The sequence below is a fragment of the Anser cygnoides genome, chromosome 9 (genome assembly GCF_040182565.1).
Source record: "Anser cygnoides isolate HZ-2024a breed goose chromosome 9, Taihu_goose_T2T_genome, whole genome shotgun sequence".
NCBI classification, from domain to species: Eukaryota; Metazoa; Chordata; class Aves; order Anseriformes; family Anatidae; genus Anser; species Anser cygnoides.
Genome location: NC_089881.1, coordinates 22185690 through 22205794, shown reverse-complemented (window position 1 = coordinate 22205794; position 20105 = coordinate 22185690). Strand labels below are relative to the sequence as shown.

The 20105-nt window shown below is 40.6% G+C and overlaps 2 protein-coding genes across 13 annotated transcripts in view; one reads left to right on the top strand and one right to left on the bottom strand.

Annotated features, from left to right (window-relative positions):
• Positions 1-688: 688 nt before the first annotated feature.
• GPR160 (G protein-coupled receptor 160) lies at positions 689-4632 on the top strand. Of its 2 annotated transcripts, none has more exons than XM_048059302.2 (2): positions 689-808; positions 2702-4632. In XM_048059302.2, the coding sequence occupies exon 2, from the start codon at positions 2756-2758 to the stop codon at positions 3773-3775; it is 1020 nt and encodes a 339-aa protein (XP_047915259.2). In that variant the 5' UTR covers positions 689-808; positions 2702-2755; the 3' UTR covers positions 3776-4632. The 2 variants fall into 2 exon arrangements, with proteins under 2 accessions (XP_047915259.2, XP_013030160.3); XM_013174706.3 differs by lacking the exon at positions 689-808 and adding an exon at positions 859-1287.
• Positions 4633-4803: 171 nt separating this feature from the next.
• The window catches only part of PHC3 (polyhomeotic homolog 3), a 37007-nt gene continuing 21705 nt past the window's right edge, over positions 4804-20105 (bottom strand). For 8 of the 11 annotated variants that reach the window (XM_067002399.1, XM_067002400.1, XM_067002402.1 and 5 more), the window contains 4 exons: positions 19161-19275; positions 17787-17937; positions 17464-17695; positions 4804-13627 (listed from right to left, as the gene is read on the bottom strand). In XM_067002399.1, the coding sequence (XP_066858500.1) occupies positions 13473-13627; positions 17464-17695; positions 17787-17937; positions 19161-19275 (653 nt within the window). In that variant the 3' untranslated portion in view covers positions 4804-13472. Of the gene's footprint in view, positions 13628-17208; positions 17310-17463; positions 17719-17786; positions 17938-19160; positions 19276-20105 lie in introns of all 11 variants that reach the window. The other 3 variants (XR_010833535.1, XR_010833536.1, XR_010833537.1) reach the window with 3 other exon arrangements.

The following is a 20105-nucleotide window of genomic DNA, read 5'->3' as shown; positions in this document are numbered from 1 at the left end:
CGCTGTGTTTGGTGCGGGAAGGGGAAGGTGCCCGTGGAAGCCCACGGACGTGGGGCACTTGGGGAGCCGCCACGGCCCGGAGAAACCCACCGGCTGCTCCACGCGGGGCACCGCCGACGGGCCGGGAGATGCCTGATGGGGCCAGGTGGCATCCCGCATCCCTGAAAGCACCGAGGGCTCTTCCAGCTGCGAGACCTGGAAAGAAACAGAAGAAATTAAATTTCTGAAAGCCCGCTTGGTCCTTTCGGTGCCGTCTTTGGGAAGGGACCTTTTGGGAAGGGGATCTGTTGGGAAGGGACCTGCTGGGACGGGACCTCCGTACACACTGCTGTTGCCCACCCGAGCCGGCAGCCACACAGGGCCCCCGGGGCGAGGCGCTGCCACCCGGGGCCGTGCCCGTCGCCCTCCCGGTGGCACGGCCGCAGCCCCCCGGCCCTGTCCCGGCCCTGTCCCGGCTCTGTACACGGAGCCGGGCCCTCTCCGCCATCCCGTCTCCATTCGCAGCCCCGCTCTCCCCTCACCGCCCGGGAGCGCCGCGCTCACCGCCGGCTCCTCTCACAGGGCCCCGCCTCGCCTCAGCCGGGCCCGGCCCCAGGCTCCTTCCTCGCCCGGCCCTTCCCCACCCTCCCCGGCTCTCCCTCCTCACGCGGCCCTTCCTCGCCCGGCCCTTCCCCACCCTCCCCGGCTCTCCCTCCCCGCCCGGCCCTTCCCCACCCTGGCGGTGGTTAGGGGCGGAGATGGCCGCCGGCTGAGGAGGCGGCGGCGGGGCTGCGGCAGCCGGGCACGTCCCGGGACCGGTGGGCGGCAGGTGGGCTTCCTCGGTGGGCAAGGGCCGGGCGGGACCCCCCCCCCGGGACCCCCAGCCCCGGCTTCCCCTCAGAGGCGCCTCCCTCAGCCGCGGCGACCCCGCGGGGTAGAGCCCCGTGAGGGGGGGAGCAGCGGCGTGTGCTGTGTGTGCCCTGCGAGCAGCTCCCTCGGCAGTGCCGGCAGGAGGGTGCCGGGGACAGCGCCAGGAAGAAGGAGAGAAATCCTTTCCGAGCTCCGGGGATGAGCGGATTTTGGGGGACGCGTTGTTAACACCCCCGCTGCTCAGCCCGGGTCCCCCCCCCCGACCCGCTGACGAGGGGATTGAGGCCGCCGCGGCTCTGCGCGCAGGTTTCTCCTCCCCGCGACCACGAAGAGCAGATGCACAGGGCAGATGGCTGGTGTAAATTGTTCCGTAACGCGTACTCGGCTTCGGAGGACGGGCTGTACCTGTGCAGAATAACAACGAAGCTTCAAGCCCAGGTAGGCTGCTAGCAGGGCGCAGCGGTGGAGACGTGCTGCCGAGTGCCTTCACTTGCTCGTCTTGTTTGGCTTTTCAGGAGACACCTGGCTCAGCTGCTCACCAGCTCTGGCAAACCGGTAGTAAAATGTTGGTGTCAATTTAAACGTGAGCGAATGGTGGCTCACCGGGATGCTGCGAGGCTGCCTGCAGCTGCCCTGGTCTCTTCGCTGCTGTTGCTGGGTGTGCGGACGCCGTTCCTCACCCTCCGGTTCAGCAGCTGTCAGTTAGAGGTGTAGCTCTGCCATCGGCCTGGACAGCTTGCTGCTCCCTTACTGAGACCGCTAAAGGTTTAAAAACAACAAAAATAACAACCTGTAGAAAAGGCCTGAAGTGCTTCCTAGCAGCGGGCTTCAGCACAGGTGACCTGCACTATGTGCCATTTCAGACTAAGGTTGCAGACAGGCTTTAAACTTTCCTCACATCCACTTCTCTCCAAGCAAAAACCAGAAGTATTAAGCACCTGCGTTGCCTAAAAGGAGGGGAAGGGCAAAATAAGCAAAGTAGCAATTACCAGTTTTGCAGAATAGCAGAGTTAAAAGTGGGAAAACATTTAATGCTTCGCTTTCATCTGTGGTTCTAAGGAGACGTGCTGTGAAAAATTCTGGTATCACTGTCCTGTTCCCTTAGAGAAGAAAGAATGGAGAGCTTTTTCTGATACGTTGTGTTGATGTGCATGAAGCCATTCCGTGTTCATTTTTCTTAGGAATTATCGCATGGGAAGACATTGTAAGGAAAGTTATAACAAGTCCAAGGGGAAAAACAGCAATCCTGAGGTGCCTATTGCTGTATAACTTATATTGCTAAAGGATGAACAAAAACCCCAATCAACTAATGAAGCGTGTTTATTTTGGTTGCCAGATTTTAGCAACTAAACAGGATGAGTTGTTTTGATGTCTTGTCTGCTTTCGGGATATTTCTGCGGTCTCAATTCCATACAGATTCTATGAGCATAACAAACTGTGAGGCCATAACGTAACATGTCCTGCTGGTTGCACCATTTCTGTCCGATGTGGTTATCTAATTTCTTCAAAATATGTAGTGGCGCTGAACCACCTACCCGCCTGCCCAGCTGGACAGAAAGACCTCCATGCTTTCTAAAGGGAAGCAGCACAGTCAACCTTATTTCTGAAACCTTCCCTTAGGAAAGTAGGTAGAAAAGTAACTTAGGTCTACGTTGACTTTTTAACTCTCTTAAGAGTATACTTAGAAGAACATAAAATGTAGGTGTTCCTTGTTTTATTGAAGCTTTTAACCTTAATTAAGGAGCCTGGAAAATTCAGATGTAGATTTGGTAGTTGCTATGATAGGGAATAATGTATAGGTAAAACTACACCAGAAATAAATCCCTACAACCTCTTTTTTTTTCCTTTTCAGACATGAAGCACGGTGCCCTGTGATGTTTATTTTGCTGGCTCTTACTGTTGGAGGATGGCTGCTCTATTCTGTGAAAATTGTTCTGGTCAGTACCACTACCCGCAGGTCCACCAGCCTTTTGAGATCAGCTGCATGCTGCTTCTGATTATGCTTGGAAAAGTGTCCCTTGATTTCTTCATGTTGCAAGTTAAGCAAAAAAATGTGAAAGTTAGTTTTATGGGATACTTCTGTGTTTCTTTGGCACTTCTTGATTTCATCCTGCTGATCAATATAGCTGTCATTTTCTATTTTGAAGACTTTGCGCTCTGGGGTGTAAGATTTACAAAGTACCATATCTGCCTCTTCACTCAGATAATTTCTCTTACTTACGGTATTTTGCATTACCCAGTATGTCTCGTGGCTGGTCTGGATTATTACATGACTATAGCCCAAACCTCTCAATCTCCTAGACAAGGCCAAAGACTATTTTATGTACTTGTTGTGATTTTTATATGGATTTCAGTTTTTTTTTGTATTCTGAAAGTTCCTGCTATCTACGAAGAACTAGAAATTCGGAACCATTTTTCTCCTTATCAGTGTCCTCTCTATGTCAGCGTGCAGAGCTACGCCGTCTCGTTTGCCATGCTGCTTCTCATAGGCATGGCTTTCATGGTCTCTCGGAAGGAAGTTATAACCATGATACTGTCTGTCAGGCTGGTTTCTTTTGCCAGTCAGCCTGTTCTGATGTTCTCGTACGCGTCTAACAACAACGGCACTTGCTTTAAGTGGCAACTTCTGACCAGACTCCTCGTCTGTTTCCTTGGCACTTGGGCACCTTTTGTGCTTCTTCAGTTTATCATTTTGTTTCTTGGTGCTCGGATTCCGGCCTACATGGAGATGAATGTCCCCTGGCTGTACTTCATCAACAGCTTTCTCATTGCAGTAGCGTACTGGTGTCGATGTCACGATGTCGAATTGACAGAGGAGATGTGGTCTACAGACCCATTTGTTAGCTGGAAATTCTGCTTTATGCCATTTAACAATGAAAACACAGAGCCAGCTGAAAAGCCGGGCACAGTAATTGTGATCTGTTAACGAGCTGCTGACTGAAAAGACTGCAAGTAAGTGCTGTGTGGCTGAAGCACGTACTTGGATGCTCTGTGACAGTGTCCTTACAGATAATACAAAGAAGCATCTCCAGAGCTACAACCCATGGAAAAGAATCCAACATTCACAAGGATAGTAACAAATATCGCACCAGGATGCGGGCACTGCATGCTTCTACACTAGGCTTTACTGCCGGTCCAAAGAGGTTAAAGTATGGGTTTTATAGAAGACCAATACTTCCAAAAAACACGTTTTCAGTTAAGCCTTATGTTTTTACTAGAATGTTACACTTGTTTTAAATGGAATGATCTCAGGTTTTATAGAATAAAATGCAATAAAGTATTTTTCTAAGCTGGAGCCCTTTTATCAGTTAGATACGAGTAAGCTACTGTCATGTTCAAACAACTGTGATTTTTTGAAGTCTATCTTCTTGTTAAAGTAACTTTTTGTCAGTTTAACTTAAATTAAGGCTTTTTTGTATGTTTAATGAGGAATAAATTGTTTTAGTTAAAGCTATACCTCCTACAGAAATACAAGCTTTGTTTACATACAATATTGCAAGATGTGTAACTTTCACAACTACAGGAAAGGTGATGTTTCATTATTTCTTTGCTACTGCTTCTCTGATGTATATATGCATATTAAAAATTATTCGTCTACAAACAGAGCAGTAAGAGCTTTAATGCAGAACAAATACAAATATGCTTACTATGAACAGTTCAGCTAGACTCCCTCAACTAAGCAGACATGTATCCTCTTACAAGGTTTCTTGATACACGTAAGTACATGCCAGGGGTTAAAGAACAGGTTAAAGTAGAATAGAATTTATTTTGCAGCCAAGATTACTCTGATATTAAAGTAGTTATACTTGCTGAAGCAGGTCTACTTCAGTAGGGGAAAAATTATTCAGACTTCTAGCAAAAGCATTTCCTTAGTTTTCAAGTTCTTACAGTTCAATGAAGATTAAACTCTTGGTTGAATTTTGCAGGAGATAAACGTGATACACAACCAAAGCAGACAAATGGAAGTAGCATTTATTTCTGAAGCACTGAACTCACAGTACAATATTATATTGAAATAGAAACTATAGAAGTAAATGACGCTGCAGGTTGGTTGGTTAATCATTCACTCAGACCCACAGGGAACAATGATATCACACAAGAATACTCATTAAGAAAAATCTGCAGGTAACAAAAGGTGCAATTACAAGCAAGTTTAAGCAGCATAGTATAAGGTGCTTTGTTTCAGCATTTGTATAATCAATTTATCCATTAACAGACAGATTAAAGTAATCTCACTTCTACGGATTCATAACAAATGAGAGAATCTAAAATTCATTCACATGCTAGTTGGTAATAGGAAAGTGCTTTTTAAAAAAAATGATTCACAAAGTGAAGATCATATTTTTACATATTCACTGTGCTCTTCAACTGTAAAATTTAATTTTTGGGTTACCATTTACAATACTATATATCAATTATAGACATACGTTTTAATTGCAGAATTTCGTGATACATGTGCTAAAATTTCTTATAAAAGAATATTCCAGTATATCACTCCATGATAAGAATTTACAATCACATACCATATATTAATCTTACATTTCTGCAATATATCAAAGTCCAATTATTCTGATTTATTACTTCACCCCACATAGTGCTTCTTTGACCCACAGTGGGTGGTAACATTTCTTTGAGGTTTCAGTGACAACGTTTCAGAAATGAAACCAAAAGGACAGCGTTGTTACAGCAGCAGAAAATGGTTTCTGGAAAATCTGTTAAAAAGGCCATCAAAATGACAGTAAAGGATCAACAACTGAATTTTAAAAGTAGTGTAATTAGAGGCAGCAATGTTTAGCAACATAGTTTGAAGTGTTTGGCACCACAAATTGTTTCATCCTTTATGCTGGATACCGTATTGAAGGAAATTCTATTTCCACATTAAAAGTAGGAAAGCATGTATAACGTTAACCTTGAAAAATGACCTTAAGCAATCACTCCCTGCACCTAGTTTCCAATTGCTGTTACTTAGTGCTTGAGATGCTATAGGACAAAATATGTCTAACCGTATTTTTGGACACAGCATTTCCTCAGGTTATATATAGACTGGACACCCACTGAAATGGGATTGACAAAATATTTACAAAACCTAATTCCATTTAAAAACCAGCAAGTATCTCAGACAGCAATGCACCAGGCATTTCAGAAGATCATGAAATAACTAATCCATACAGATTTGGCAGGCAAGGGAAAATATCTAATTTTAAATTCACTTAACATCAGATGAAGCCTTATTTTCAAGAACACACAATTCAGATGCTTCTTTTGGTGTGGTTAGTCTCACCCTTCTGATTCACTGATGTACCCAGAACTGGAACTGCAAGAAGTTGGGTAAGGTACAGATGTATTTATCGCTGTGGTTCAGATTCTCAACCTGTAATTAAAGTTTACCCATCCCCATCTGTTCCGACACAGCAGAATTCCCATAGTTGCTGCACTGCTTCTAAAGACATTTTAAGTTTTTAAAATTGTAATTTTACAGGGAAGCCACAACATGCAGGCAAATCAAATATTAATATACTGATGTCACATCCCTGTGTTACAATCAAACTCTTTCTTTCATACTTTTTGGGAAGAAGCGTCAAAAAGGATCAACCTGTAGGCTGTCATTACAGCCACCACGTAGGTAGTAGCAGCACTACAGGTCTCAACATAGCATCCAACTGTGGCATCTTAGCCTACTGATGTGTAACTATTTTAAAATATATTAATAGTAGCCCATTTTAAGCCCATTTTTATCCTTAACTTTTAACAGAGGGAGATATCTGATCCAGTTGTGATCTTCATTCTATTATCCTCCTAACAGACTTTTCCTCTCTTCGTGCATTTTCTTTTATCTGGTGCTTCTGGGAAATCGTAACACTGAGCCTTGAGCACAGCAATAAAACCATAAACCATTATTTTGTAAAACAGGATTACAGTTTCACTGCAAGACTGAAAGAGGAGAAACTATGTTAGGAAGGTAGCAATATCTGAAATAATCCAAACTACAGACAATCACTAACCTCTAGGTTACACTACTTGTGCTGTGCCAGTAACTAATGACCTTATACCATGCAAACATTTTACAGTCCTTTAATTCTTATAGAATTATATAATATTAGTGGTAACAGTGGTGAAAATATTAACCCTTTATGAGAAACTTCTGTACTTTTCTTGAAACAAAATCCCTTAAAAATCAACATTGAATTTAGTGAGCTATTCTATGTGTTTTCAACCCTAAGTGAAAGTATTTGGCACTCATTAATAAAACCTTTCTTCTTACACACATCTTTCCCGATCAGTACTGGTTTGCTAAGACTACAGCACAAAGAATTCTTAAAGGGAAGCTGGCTCTGCAGAACATTTCATTGTTCTTTCAACCATCTACTTTCCAAATAGAGGACGTAACGTCCCAGCTGCCAAAACACTGAGCAGGTAGTACAGGACAACCCAAGTCTTCTCGCATGTTGACCAGAGCCACAAAGCAGATGTGTGCCATAAATCAATTCTATTTGTGCTTCTAGCTTAATCCCACCATCAGCGAGGGCACCTTTATTTGGCACCTACGATCCACACTATAAGCCTCGCAACAGCCCTATGTAAAAATAGTGCTTTTACACATCATTAAAAATACTTCTTAAATGTTATGTATTGCATTCAAAGCAATATCATTATTCTATGAATGTACATTTGTGCTCGAATTATAATTCCTTCTAGATGGAAACATCTCTTCAGATCTCATTTTTCCAGATCCTTACTTGTAAAACAATCATTTTGTATAATTTAGCAGGAAGTTAATACAAGCTGGAAGTTTAAAATTTTTAACTTGAAATCTGCTCACAACACTGACTTCCAGAACCGTGTTAGATCAACAGCAACAAAAGCCAGACCATAAGCTTGCTACATATCTTCCATTACAAGCCTGTTCACACCTTTGAATTTTTTTTCCCTTCCTCTCAGCTATGAGAGACCAGTAAATAATAAGTACAACCTCCACGTGAATAAGCAGGTGTGTATGAGTTACAACACAGAGGTTGCACAAGCCTATGTAGCAGCTTAGAAGGGGGGCCTTGAATACCTGTGGAAGTGCTGACCATACCACCCAGGAGACGAGCACGACACAAAATGCTCCGGCCAACACAGCTGAGACCCAACAGGGCAAAAAGCACCAAATGTGCTAAATCCATATGGAGAAGAAATGGCACGTGATAGAGCGCCTCCACAGTTACGCAGAAGGTAGAAGTAAATCAGCCCAATTCATATGGATCAAGGTAACGTGTCCGACCTGCTTTTGCATTCGATCTATGTCCCAGTCTCTGATTATAGCTCTTGGACTACATTAGGGACAGTTTTTGAAAGAGAAATTGGACATAGCATCTACACTGCAGGCACTTGTCTATATCATAATTACCTTTTTTTTTTTTTAATGTTGCTATTTTCAAAGCCATCCAGTGGATTTAGCTACACAGAACCCATAGAACCTAACTAAATTCTCATTACCAAAGGCAAATTCCTTTAAAAAGAACTTAATTGAGACTTAGCTTAAGTGAACTAAGCATTAAATGATTTTAAATTGCTTTCTCATCATAATACTTCCTGTCTGAAACTACAGTTAATTGTGCAAGAGTGACTAAAAAATGTATTCACTACGAGCCATTATTAACACTTTACATTGAAATAATGCATTTTTAGCTCCGTTAATCCCTATTCCACTCAGCATTCAACAGAAGCTGTGTACTTGCAACAAAACACATTGACTTGTTAGTTTCTCTCCATCTCTAAGTTTGGTGAAAGTTCAAAAAAAAAAAAGAGAAAAGTATCCCAAACAGATTCTTTTGTAGAGTCATTATCTGTAGCCTAGAACAACTGATGAGTACAAGTCTGGTTAGACAACTATGTATCCAAATATATGCTAACGGAAAATCTCTGTGCCATATTGGTAAGAGAAAATAACTCTGCAAGCTTTAATATAAATGCTTAATTTTAACATGAATAGCCTCAATGCCATCAGGAGAACTACTCGTGCTACAAAGTATGTGGATGCCTAATTACTTGCAAAACGAGGACTCACCGCGCAGCTGTCACTGAGTTCTTTGATCAGCTTGAGTTGTATATCTGTCAATGAATAAGAAATTTCTTACGCTATTAAGCTGTTTCTGCGTTGATATTGTGATGAGAGCAGCCTGAAATAGGCAGCACTATTGCTAGTGAGACACCAGCTAGCAAAGTCTCACTACATATACTTCTATTCAAACTACAGTTAAAAAATGGCTTTACACCTGAAAATTTCCTTACAGCTAAGATCAAGATAAGGAAGTGATCCAAAAGCTATTGTAAACCTGCTCAAATACTTTCACACATTTCTTTTCTCCTGCTGCCACGTCTACAGTTGTGACGGACTCCATCTGCTCTACTCAAAAGGCTGGATTCTCACCTGTGATTTGTCAAGAAGCTAGAAGAAAAAATTGCTTTCACAGGAGAGAAATGAGGAAGTGAATACTTGCAGGACATAAACCTGAGGTATCATATCGACCCAAGAACAGGAAAAGTTTTACCCTCTATCATTTCTGGCAAATAAAATAATAATAAAAAAAAGATTAATGGGTGTAATGGATTTACAATTTAGCCTCTTTAAAACCCCACAAACATTGGGGTGATCCAAGCCAACTGAGTTTAACTTGACGAGATGGCTATTTTTTACTTTCTGTATAAACGAGGTGGTAAAGTCTTACAAATATGCCAAATGTGAGGCATGGGGTGGCTGAGAGAAGTCAGCAGTCCATCGACAAGTCTTGATTTTGAACAAGTGGCCTAGCTTCCTTGCTGCTCCTACGGCAAAGCATGGGCACTCAGTGGTAACAGCCAGATCATTTAGGGGAATATAATTACGCACCCATTTTGACCATTCAGGGGCATTTCTTTAAAATGCAAATAAACTCTGGAGCTGAGACAAGTGTAATAGTTACATATCTCTGTTGGAAGAAATCTCAACAGTCCCATTAAGCCCAGTGCTCTGTGAGAGGATGCCCTGAGCTAATGGTGCACTTTGCCTTCAGGAGTAAGGTAGGATAGAAGCCAGTGGAGAAAAAGGAAGGGAAAAAGCCACCTAACATGTCCCTTTTAAGCTAAGATCCTACAGTGTCCTGCCTTCCTTTCTACAGGAATTGAAATCTTGCAGGGATTACTGAGATATAGCCCACAGCAGCAGCAAGCTGAATGCAGAATACAAAATCCCATGAAATAAATCTAAAGGAAAGGATTTCTGGTAGACGCATCCAGTGGGAGCAACTGTTAAAAAAATTAACATCAATTAAAATCAGCAAGACTTCCTCTTTTCAAAGAGGGTCTGGCTTAATCTGTGAGGAGAGCCATGGTGTCCTGGTTCCAGTTAGGACAGAGTTAAGTAGCTCATAGTAGCTGGTAGGGTGCTATGTTTTGGATTAGGATGAGAAGAGCGCTGATAACATGCTGATGTTTTAATTGTTGCAGAGCAGTGTTTACACCAGGCCAAGGACTTTTCGGCTTCTTGCTCTGTCCTGCCAGCGAGCAGGCTGGGGGTGCAGCAGGAGCTGGGAGGGGACAGACCCAGGACAGCTGACCCAAACTGGCCAAAGGGGTATTCCATACCATCAACACATGGGAAATAGCATAAACCTGGGAAAACCTCACTGACCTGAATCAAAGCAGAAATGACCGGTATGCAAAACTGTTCTGGAGGAATATTGTTCCAAGTATTATGAATCTTTTTTGAGTAAATTCAAAAGCTTCTGCAATAGACTTTAGCTACGCTTGAAAGTTAATGACAAAACAGTTGAAGAAGAAAAAACTTTCACTAAGCGTAAGGCCCACATTCTTAGTTGCTGCATTCGTGAATATTTAAAGCATAACTCACTATCTGCGGCTCTTCCAAAACCACAGAAAATGTAGCGTACCAGAAGAACCAGAGCAGACATGACAAATGCACGTCTACTCTGTGCTCCTGGCATCTGTCAGTGATTAGTCAGAGCTGTGTATAAACACTAGCCGTAGAGGTTCTCCTGAAAGCTGTCTCGTAAAACAAAATGAAAACAACCGTGAAATTCTCATGCACGTAACATTGATTAACTGCAGGTCTAAATAGGACTCACAACATCAGCCCACATTTCTAAATATGCCTTAAGCCATTATCAATTCACATGTAAGTACACCTACTTTTTACATTGCCAAAGAACAGTACAATCAGAAAACAGGTTAAAAGTTAGCCGGTGAAATTTTTGTATAAAAATAATAAAACTTTAAGACAAAAGCCAAAGGATAAATATCTAAGATATCTTTAGTCTTCAATTAGCTCATCAAAACAGAACATACTCTTTAGAACATATGTTACAGATATACTACACGGGGTATCTTACAGAAATGCTACAGATGGGAACCTGTCTTCATCATTTGAGTATCTTTCAAATGAACATTGCCAAACATCGAACCTTCAGTTAAGTTTATTTGACAACAGTAACTGAAGACAGAAAAAAAAAAAAAAAAAAAAAATTAGAAAGTGCTTAGCAACTTCCCTCCAAAATAAACCCAGACATCAATTAATTCTTAAAAGCCTTTGGTGCCATTTGGATTAGGGCTCTCACCACTTACTAGCACGTAACAGCAATGGGTTGTCCTAACTTGGAGTTTTCAGTGGTTGATAAAAATATTAGTAACATCTGCTATTAGAAAGCTCAAGCAGTTGTAATTAAAAGCAATGGTTCTAATGTTGATCTCTAGAAGATAATGGTAGAAGGTCTCTTAATAGAAAGAACACAATAGTCTAATTAAAGGAAAATGAAGCGCAACTTTTTCTGTAATCTCAACCAACTCTTTAAGGTCAGTTAAATAATATACATATTATTCTACCTGTCATAACCCTTCCTTTCAGCCAGTGTATGTGCATCGACTTCTTTTGACCTAGTTCAGCAGTTCTCAAACTTTAGATCAGTTCCTCTTCTTTTTCGGGATACTTTTGGGTCCCCCTGAATATTTCCCTACACAATCATATATTATGCATTAATTTGCATAAAATACAAAATACATTATTTGTAGACACACACATTTAATTCAAATATACACAGCAACTATCAGCTCACGTGCCCTTCTTTCCCTACACGAGAGCTTGGAGATCTAGGCCTGTCCGTAAGGGGAGAGGAGCTGCAAAGGGAAGGAACAGAAGGTACAAAATACATCCACGAACGTCCAAATACATGATGGGGAAGCAAAGATCGAGAAGGTGCTGCTGCCTCAGAGCCCAGGTAGCTTCTGAGGGTGTCAGTAAGTGGGGAAACATATTTGTTCTGCACAGAGCGTGAAAGAGTAACCACCGAGGGAAACTCTAATCCCGCTGCCTGAGTCTGCAGCATCCAAGCCAAAATCTCCTGCCAGAGGCACAAAGCAGGGCCCCCAGAGATTTCTGCCAGAGCTGCCTAGCAGGGGCGCTCCTCCTGCTCACCTACAGCTCCAGGCTCCTTCCACTGCTGCGGCAGCTGCTCCTGCACCGAGCTCTGCAGGGACCTCACTGGGCTCCTTCCTCGGACTACTGCAAGCCCAGCTCACACTAGCCAGCGGACAAAATACGGTTCTTGGAAGCTTCCAGTGAGGCAATGGGAATGCACTATAGGGAAAGACAAGTTAGAAAAGGAAGTGGTAAGAGGAAAAAGAGGGTCTGAGCTATGCTATCCCTTCTCTTTACCTCCAGTCTTTAGGGTACACTTCTCTCAACATGAGCTTGTTCTGGCTGCAGTTTTCAACCCCTCACGCCTAGGCATTTAGGAGCCTGAACCCTGAATGTGCTCACACTTTCTCAGGATCCATTCTGAATCCTCATTTGAGAACTGCTGGTCTAGTTTAACTAGCAGCACGCAAAACTGGAAACCTAACAACTTAATGCCCTCTTAGTGCATAGCAGCATACAAAGAGTAAAGTAACTTATGTGCTTCAGTTACCACTGGCAAAAATGTCATGCCATTGCATTTCAGTAGCCTGATAATGAGGACTTTGATGAGATGCCTACATGGCTTAAAGTATTTCCAGACTTAAAGAACATACTACAGCAGCAGAGATGAGAGTAAGCCTACACAAGGAAAACAGGCTGCCAACCTACCCCATACAAACAATTTGCTCCAGACTAAAAGAAACTCAGAGAGCACAACTAAATGCATAGCATTTTACTGTTTTCAGTGCTTCCACAGGGCCTGTGGACACTTCTGTGAATTCAGTCCAAAAACTGCTATATGTGGGAAAAGTCATCTTTCAGAATACAGTAACACAGTCTAAATGGTGTTCAGATTAGGGGGGGGGTGCTGGGGTGTTAATCTTAAAATTACAAGATAAAGTAGATATTGGGGAATATTTAAACTACCATAGCATATTTCAACTTCATGTTTTTCCATGAGCTCCCACTTTAAGTCAAAGTATTATTCAGGCTTTACCATGAACTTTTAGATTGCTGGAAACTACAGAGGACTACATGGTATAATCAGAGGAATACTTTTAAGTCTATGTGGGAAAAACTCCGTATATTTAACAAAACATCACAGTAACACTCATGCCATGGTGAAGATGTTGGCATATTACTGCTGGTTTTGTCACAGAGAAACTGTTGTTTAAACCTTCGTGTTCATGCCCTATGATTCTTTCAATGAATTGATACGTGCACAGATTTTTAACGCAGGTCCAAGCTTTATATTCATTGCACTCATAAGGTGATCCTCCTTCAACAAGAGGAGAGCTTGTCCATCAATTTCTTGTGCTCTAAATTCATCTGCAATATCTTGACAACCTAAAGGCAATGGAAAAAAGAATTACTGTGTTAGAAACGTACATCCCTAGATGCAATGACTGTCCATGCTAGAGTTTTTTAGTTACGCAATCCCTAATGCTTGCCCCTTTAGCTTTGAAACCTGTAGTATGTGAAAGAGTTCAATATTGATGGGAACTTCTGAGATAATCTGAAAGTCATTTTTACTCCAGTATCTACTTACACCATAACTACTGATGATTTACGTATCGGAAATTTCAAGTCCTAGCATAGACAATTGTCTCATTTCATACAAACGAACAACTGCCGTGATCTCCTAATCGGAAGGTACTTGCAAAATACCACAAAAGCAGCCATTGTTCAAGCATAATTCAGGTAGGTTCCCTCTAGAAATAATGTGTATATTCTAGTGTTAGCTAGAACTCAACAAGAATGTTCACTTACCTATGATTTCCAAAAGGTGTTAGTTCCATCCATATGTTACCACCACTGGGTTAAGCAACCAGAATTGCAATTTGTGGGTGTGACTGCCTCACTGGTACATTTATCAGCAGTTTATCTCATTTATCATCAAGCGCAACTTTAACTGGTTGGATTTTTTCTTTAAATGATAAACTCTTTTTCTGAACATGAACTAACACGGGCTCAGATTACAGAGGCCTACAACATAAGAAAGGGGACTCTTCATGGATTTGATGGTCCAAAGTAACCAAAGGCCCCTTTCTGCTGAAGAACGCTATGGAAACAAAAGGTTGCTCAAGGGATGTCTGGAAAAGGTCAGCTTTTCACTGAGTATAAAGCACTTTTTTTTTTCCTACCAGTTTATTAACTAGACCACATATAACAATTAGCTGTCACTTTATTATGGAAAGGGCAGGAATAAAAAGTCAACGTAAGAAGAAAACGGTCTCCTACAAGAAAGAAATCAATAAACTGCGATACCAAAAGGAAAACATTTTTTAGCTGCTGACTAACTTTTAACCAGGAGCGAGGACTATTTTGTACAGCATTTACAACAACACACCTTTAATACATGACAAGCACCCTCTTCTCGGGCATTACTTAGGGTAACAAGAAATTAGAGTGGTAAAAAGAAAGCGAAATTAGTTTGTCACAAACAGTATTTATACAGCTAATAAAACAGAGAAACATCAGAATGTTTTAGTTCTGCACGTATTCCATAAAATTTACTTTTAATATTTCTGGTACAGTGCAGCCCAGCTGCAAACTGTAACGCAATCAATATGAGAACATTCTTCAGGAGCTCAGAGTTATCAGAGAACACCTGGAATGGTTCAGCCAATTCCGGCTACAAAATGAAGATAATGCTGCCAGTAACATGAAGAAAAATCTTCGGACAACTGACCAGTCTCAGTAGGATTTAACAGCTCTAGTATCATTAGAAAGGTTCTTATTTATGTACTGACAACCCACACAGATTCCTAAGCCGAGCACTAAGAATTTCTGTGAAAGATATCCCTCACCGTATGTCTGACTTCAGATCTGAACTTGGTGACTGTCAGACCACAGCGCTTACAAAGAATCTGATAGAACAAGATAAGTGTGCATATTTAGCAACAACAGTGGTCCTATGAAAACAGATTATTAGTTATTGTTGGAGGCTTTTTCTTTAACCAGGATTTGCTTTACGAATTTGCTTTTCTTAATGAAAAACCCACAGCCTTTTCTCAAAGTCATTTTGGAAAAGCAAAAGATGGAAGTTGAATCTATTTCAGTTCCCTCATACAAGCAAATCTGGGTATTCTTAAGTGCTTTCACAATTGGCCATTGTGCAATAGCTTTAAAAAAAAAAAAGGATGTGAGGCGAGTAAAAGACTATTAACCTGGCAACTGAAGAAAGAAAGAGGAACAACTTTGCTGCAGATTAAGCTGTTGTCATCTCTTCCAAGACTCTGGAAGAATTCAGAAAAAGCCTGACAAGGACACTTTACTCTACAGTTAGATCTTAGCTTACAGACTGAAAAAAAAGGACAGTAAATCAAATCAGCTGTCCCTACTGCCTATAAAGTACAGAAGACACAAATCACTGCTTCCTGCAACATGGCAAACGGTCTGCATGGCCTGCACAAGTACATACTGAAAAACAGCATAACAAAAAAACAATTATAGTCATTACTTCTTGTATTATTCAATTCTGACAGCATATGAAAAAGTATTTCTTTCAGACTGGTTTGAGAATGTATTGAACAGAAAAAAAAATGCCAAAAATACGGATGCAGCCATGTAACAAAAATTCTGGCAGGTTGTGAATATCATTTTAACTATCTATTGAACTTAAAAAAATAAATAAATGAGGAACTAGATCTTAATGTGGTAGAAATGAGTAACTGTAATAAATTTTCATTGAATACATAATAACAAAGTTTGTTTAAATTCAAAGATCAATTCATTTATAGAATAAATACTAAAAAACAGATCCAGCAGCTGGGGACATATTCTACAAGTAATGGTTTCAAAGTAGAAATCACATTTTAAGGACAATACTTGTTGTCATACTTGTAAATGAACTGTTTATATGGTACTTGGAGTATTATTTTTTTTAGAATGGGAACTATCCTTTATTCTTTTACAGATCCTAGGATCCGGAAGTTATTCAGTTAACTGAAGCTTCAAGTCTATAAAGACAGTAAATCAAAATGGCAGTGATATAATCACATTCCAGCAACGCAGGTAAAATACAGAAACTTGAAAGACCACGTCTTAAATCTAAGAAGCTTTGTTTGTTTTTACAGGCATCACTGGAAGTTCCCAGAAGCAGATGATGTAACTTAATTGCAATTTATAAACCATCAGAAGAAAGGTAAATCAACGAAAGTCATCCTTGATGTAAAACATCCCTAATTCATTTTTTGCCTGATTGATTATATAAAACATCAGCTGGCAAAACTCATGCATATGACTCACCAATAAAGACACATTTCTTACAGGTTATTAGTCTAATGGGATACACAGCAAAATGGTTTAGCATTCCAGCAAAGAGTAGAAAACTAGGAACAAACCTAAGCCAGGGTTCAGTGTTTAGTCATGTGAGTTACGTGGATAAACAACAAATTCTTATATGGCTGTTATCATGGAGACCTGCCTTGTTATCTGGAGGAATTACAATATCTGATTAGATAGAATGGCATCCCTGGGAAAAAGACGGGAGTAAAACTTTAAAGTTTATGATAATCAAGAAATAGCAAACAACTAAATAAATGTCAAATAACCTGAAGATGACATAAAGGCAAGCATGAACACTGAGCTAAGGAAAAGGTGTGTAAACAAGGAGAAAAGATGTTTTTCTGCAAACAGACTCAGGTACTACCTTTGCTGTGTCTTCTAACCTAAGAGTATGTAATCTATATATGGAGTTCTCTATTTCAGTTACTGTGCAAAGCTACGTAAAACAAAATTTAGCTTTATAGAAGAAACCAGGTTATTCTGTTTTAGTGATTTATATCATGCTAAGCCTCTCAAAATTTTCACTTGCATAATTGGAAGGAACTCCCTTCTTGCTTTTTCTACTAAATAAGCAGTAACTAAGGAGGGAAGTGAAGAGAGAAATGTAAAGGAGAAGTGTGTCTGATCTCTCTACTGACCTCTTGAGAGAAATCAGACTGAAGGGAAGAACACCTCTAGTCTCCATCAGCTGGGGTGCAACAGCAGAAGTGGGACTAGTTCTATCAACATGGGATTTGTGCTGAAGGAACAAGCGAGAGGAAACAAATCACATTCCAGTCTCTATCAACAAGTACACTCGTGCTGTTACCACACCATCTCCTCCTCAGAGTGATGCTAAAAAGCAAAGAGCTTTACGGTTAAAAATGTGGAACAAGTTCTCGCACATTACATACCAGGCAAAGAATGTATAAAGGCCCAAACTTCGTCAACAGTCCATACTGATGGGTCTGCTTGCACCACTGGTAACAAGTCAATGCTCTCTGGCATTTTCCTAATTCTTAGTTCCCTAAGTTCACGTTCCCTCTCTCTTTCACTCTGTCTTCGCAGACGCGTGGTCATAGCAGCTGGAACAGCGTCTTCGTGAGAAGCCAGATCTTCTTCTGCAGATGGGTAAGTAACTGGAAGCTGGAAAACATCGCACAAATACACTGCAGTATTATATTTTATTTGTAATTCCCAAAACAATGCCATAGTTTTAAGCAAATATTCCACAGACCTGTCTAAGAAAATGATCTCGTGACGCCCCATCAGGGCCACTCGGTCGACGCCCGCGTCGCCCAAGACTTTGGCTATCTGATTTCCGATTCCAACGATTGGTCTTGTCTGATGTAAACAGCCCAAATTTCTTAGTGCAACTAAGGCTGTGCCTAAAGAAGTAAGATATATTCAAATAATGCACTAATAGCTTTTTGGACTGAATTCAATCAACTTAGCAACAAAACGACATTGTTGTCTACAGAAACACTGCCTAATTAAAGACAACAACAGGTGTCACAAATGTAAGAGAAAGGTATCTCAAAGGCCATGTACTCTAACCCCTTGTCTTGAAGGGAGATCAAGTACATGTAGATCATCCCTGGAAGATGTCCACCTTTCCTGCTCTAAAAAATTTTCCATGATAAAAAAACAGCTTTGGATTTTATCACATACTACAATCCTACTTCTCTAAAACATCCTCTAAAAGCTTAATGTCATATTACATCTTTTGCTTCCATTTTCTCTACCTAGCTGATACCTAGTCAAAGGAGGACAAAGGAAAAAGGGCCAATTGCCTTCTGAGTATTATTTCACTATAGTAGTGTCCCAACAACTACCAAATAAAACATATACATTCCCACTACTTAAAGTGGGAATGTCTCAGGCTGGGGATGAAAAAAGCAGGAGACATAAGAGAAAGGGGGTCTCAAGGTACACTGATGAGAAAAAAAAAACACAACTAAGTGGCAGCTAAAAACTATTTCCCATACAACTGCTCCCTATTTCTAAAACATTTGGGATTAAATATCAATCTTCCAGCTGTAACGATGGAAGATTTTACATTCAGGTGTTGATTATGACTTGTTCCTCTAAACCGAAACAAAATAAAAAAGTGTACTAAACCCAAAGAGAAACAGAAATCAGCATTTTCCTTTGCCAAGCAAAGAGCAGCGCATGTTATTTTCAAGGAAGGAGAAGCTTTAGAAAACACTAAATTTATGGTTTAACTACTTCTATTCTGCTCTATGCAAATCATGATTTTTATTTTTTTTTTGCAAGGGGAAGACAATAAGAATAGTCAAATATATGTAGTGATTTGTGGCCCACAGACCTCTACACCACTTTCCAAACACTTTCGAACTTTTAATGGATACCCATCAGCATTCCTCTAAGCCCAACAGCATTCATGTCATCCTCTGAAAGAGTTCTATAATATAACTGGAGGTCTGTCTTGAAATAAATCTATCTACCATAGTCCTTTGTACCCACATAGTCTGCAAATTTGCACAGAAGGCAAACATTTTTCACTGCTTCTTTATTTTTCAACATCAGACAGTATTTGGGGGCTACTCCATTAATCAGATAACACTATGCAATAACTAGAGGAGAGTACCTTTTGGCACAGGATGTAGAGCAGAATCGTTTTGACCGCAGAAACTTGTTAGAATATCCCATTTTCCCACAAAATTCACACTTCAGAAGATCATTTTCAATTTCATCCAGTCCCTCTAGAGGAAGGAGTGAGGTACAAAGAGGTTAGTTTCAATGAAAAAAATGTGTTCAAGTTTCTCATCTCTTAAGCAGGCAGGTAGAAGACTTTCAAGTATTTAATACATGTCAAGAAATATTTTGATTAAGAGAAAATTATGCCAAACTAAGAAAATCATAGATTTTACTCTCCATGCAAAAGAACTTGAGTGAACTGAACCATGGATTAAATTATTCATGGAACTATGTCAGCTGTTTTGTTACATTTCAAACCATCCACGAGCAGGTATGCCTTCAAATATAGCAATCAACTAAAAAAATAGTTACAGTCTCTACAAATTGCTTATAAAGAGTTTGTTAAGAGAACTGGGCACTTTATGGTCCAAATTCAAGCTCTCCTGTAATGAAATAATGCATTAAAGTTAAAAATACTTTCTTTGAATAAGCAACACCTACAACCAAAAGGAGAACTTGCGGAAGCAAATAAGACATTGGAACTTATCTATTAGAAAGATAGCATGCATATAAAAAGAAAAGGATTGTAGCGTCTACCAATTTGAAGTCTATTGTTACGCAGTATTTTTTTATGATATTGGTGAGATAGGAAGCGCTTTTCCTGTTCCCCATGAAGAACTCAAAAAACAGCTGAGAGAAGCATCAGTGAAAGATGTAGGAAAGCCCAGGAGGCAGTACAAGGTAACAAGGCAGCATATGTCACGTGCTGAATGTCTACACCCTATTCTGCTGGAAGAGAATTTTGTGGGTACAGGATAGTTTGTACATAATTTAGAAGAACGCTACCATCTCTGCAAACCAACTTGCCTTTTGGCATTAAAAAAACAAAACAAAA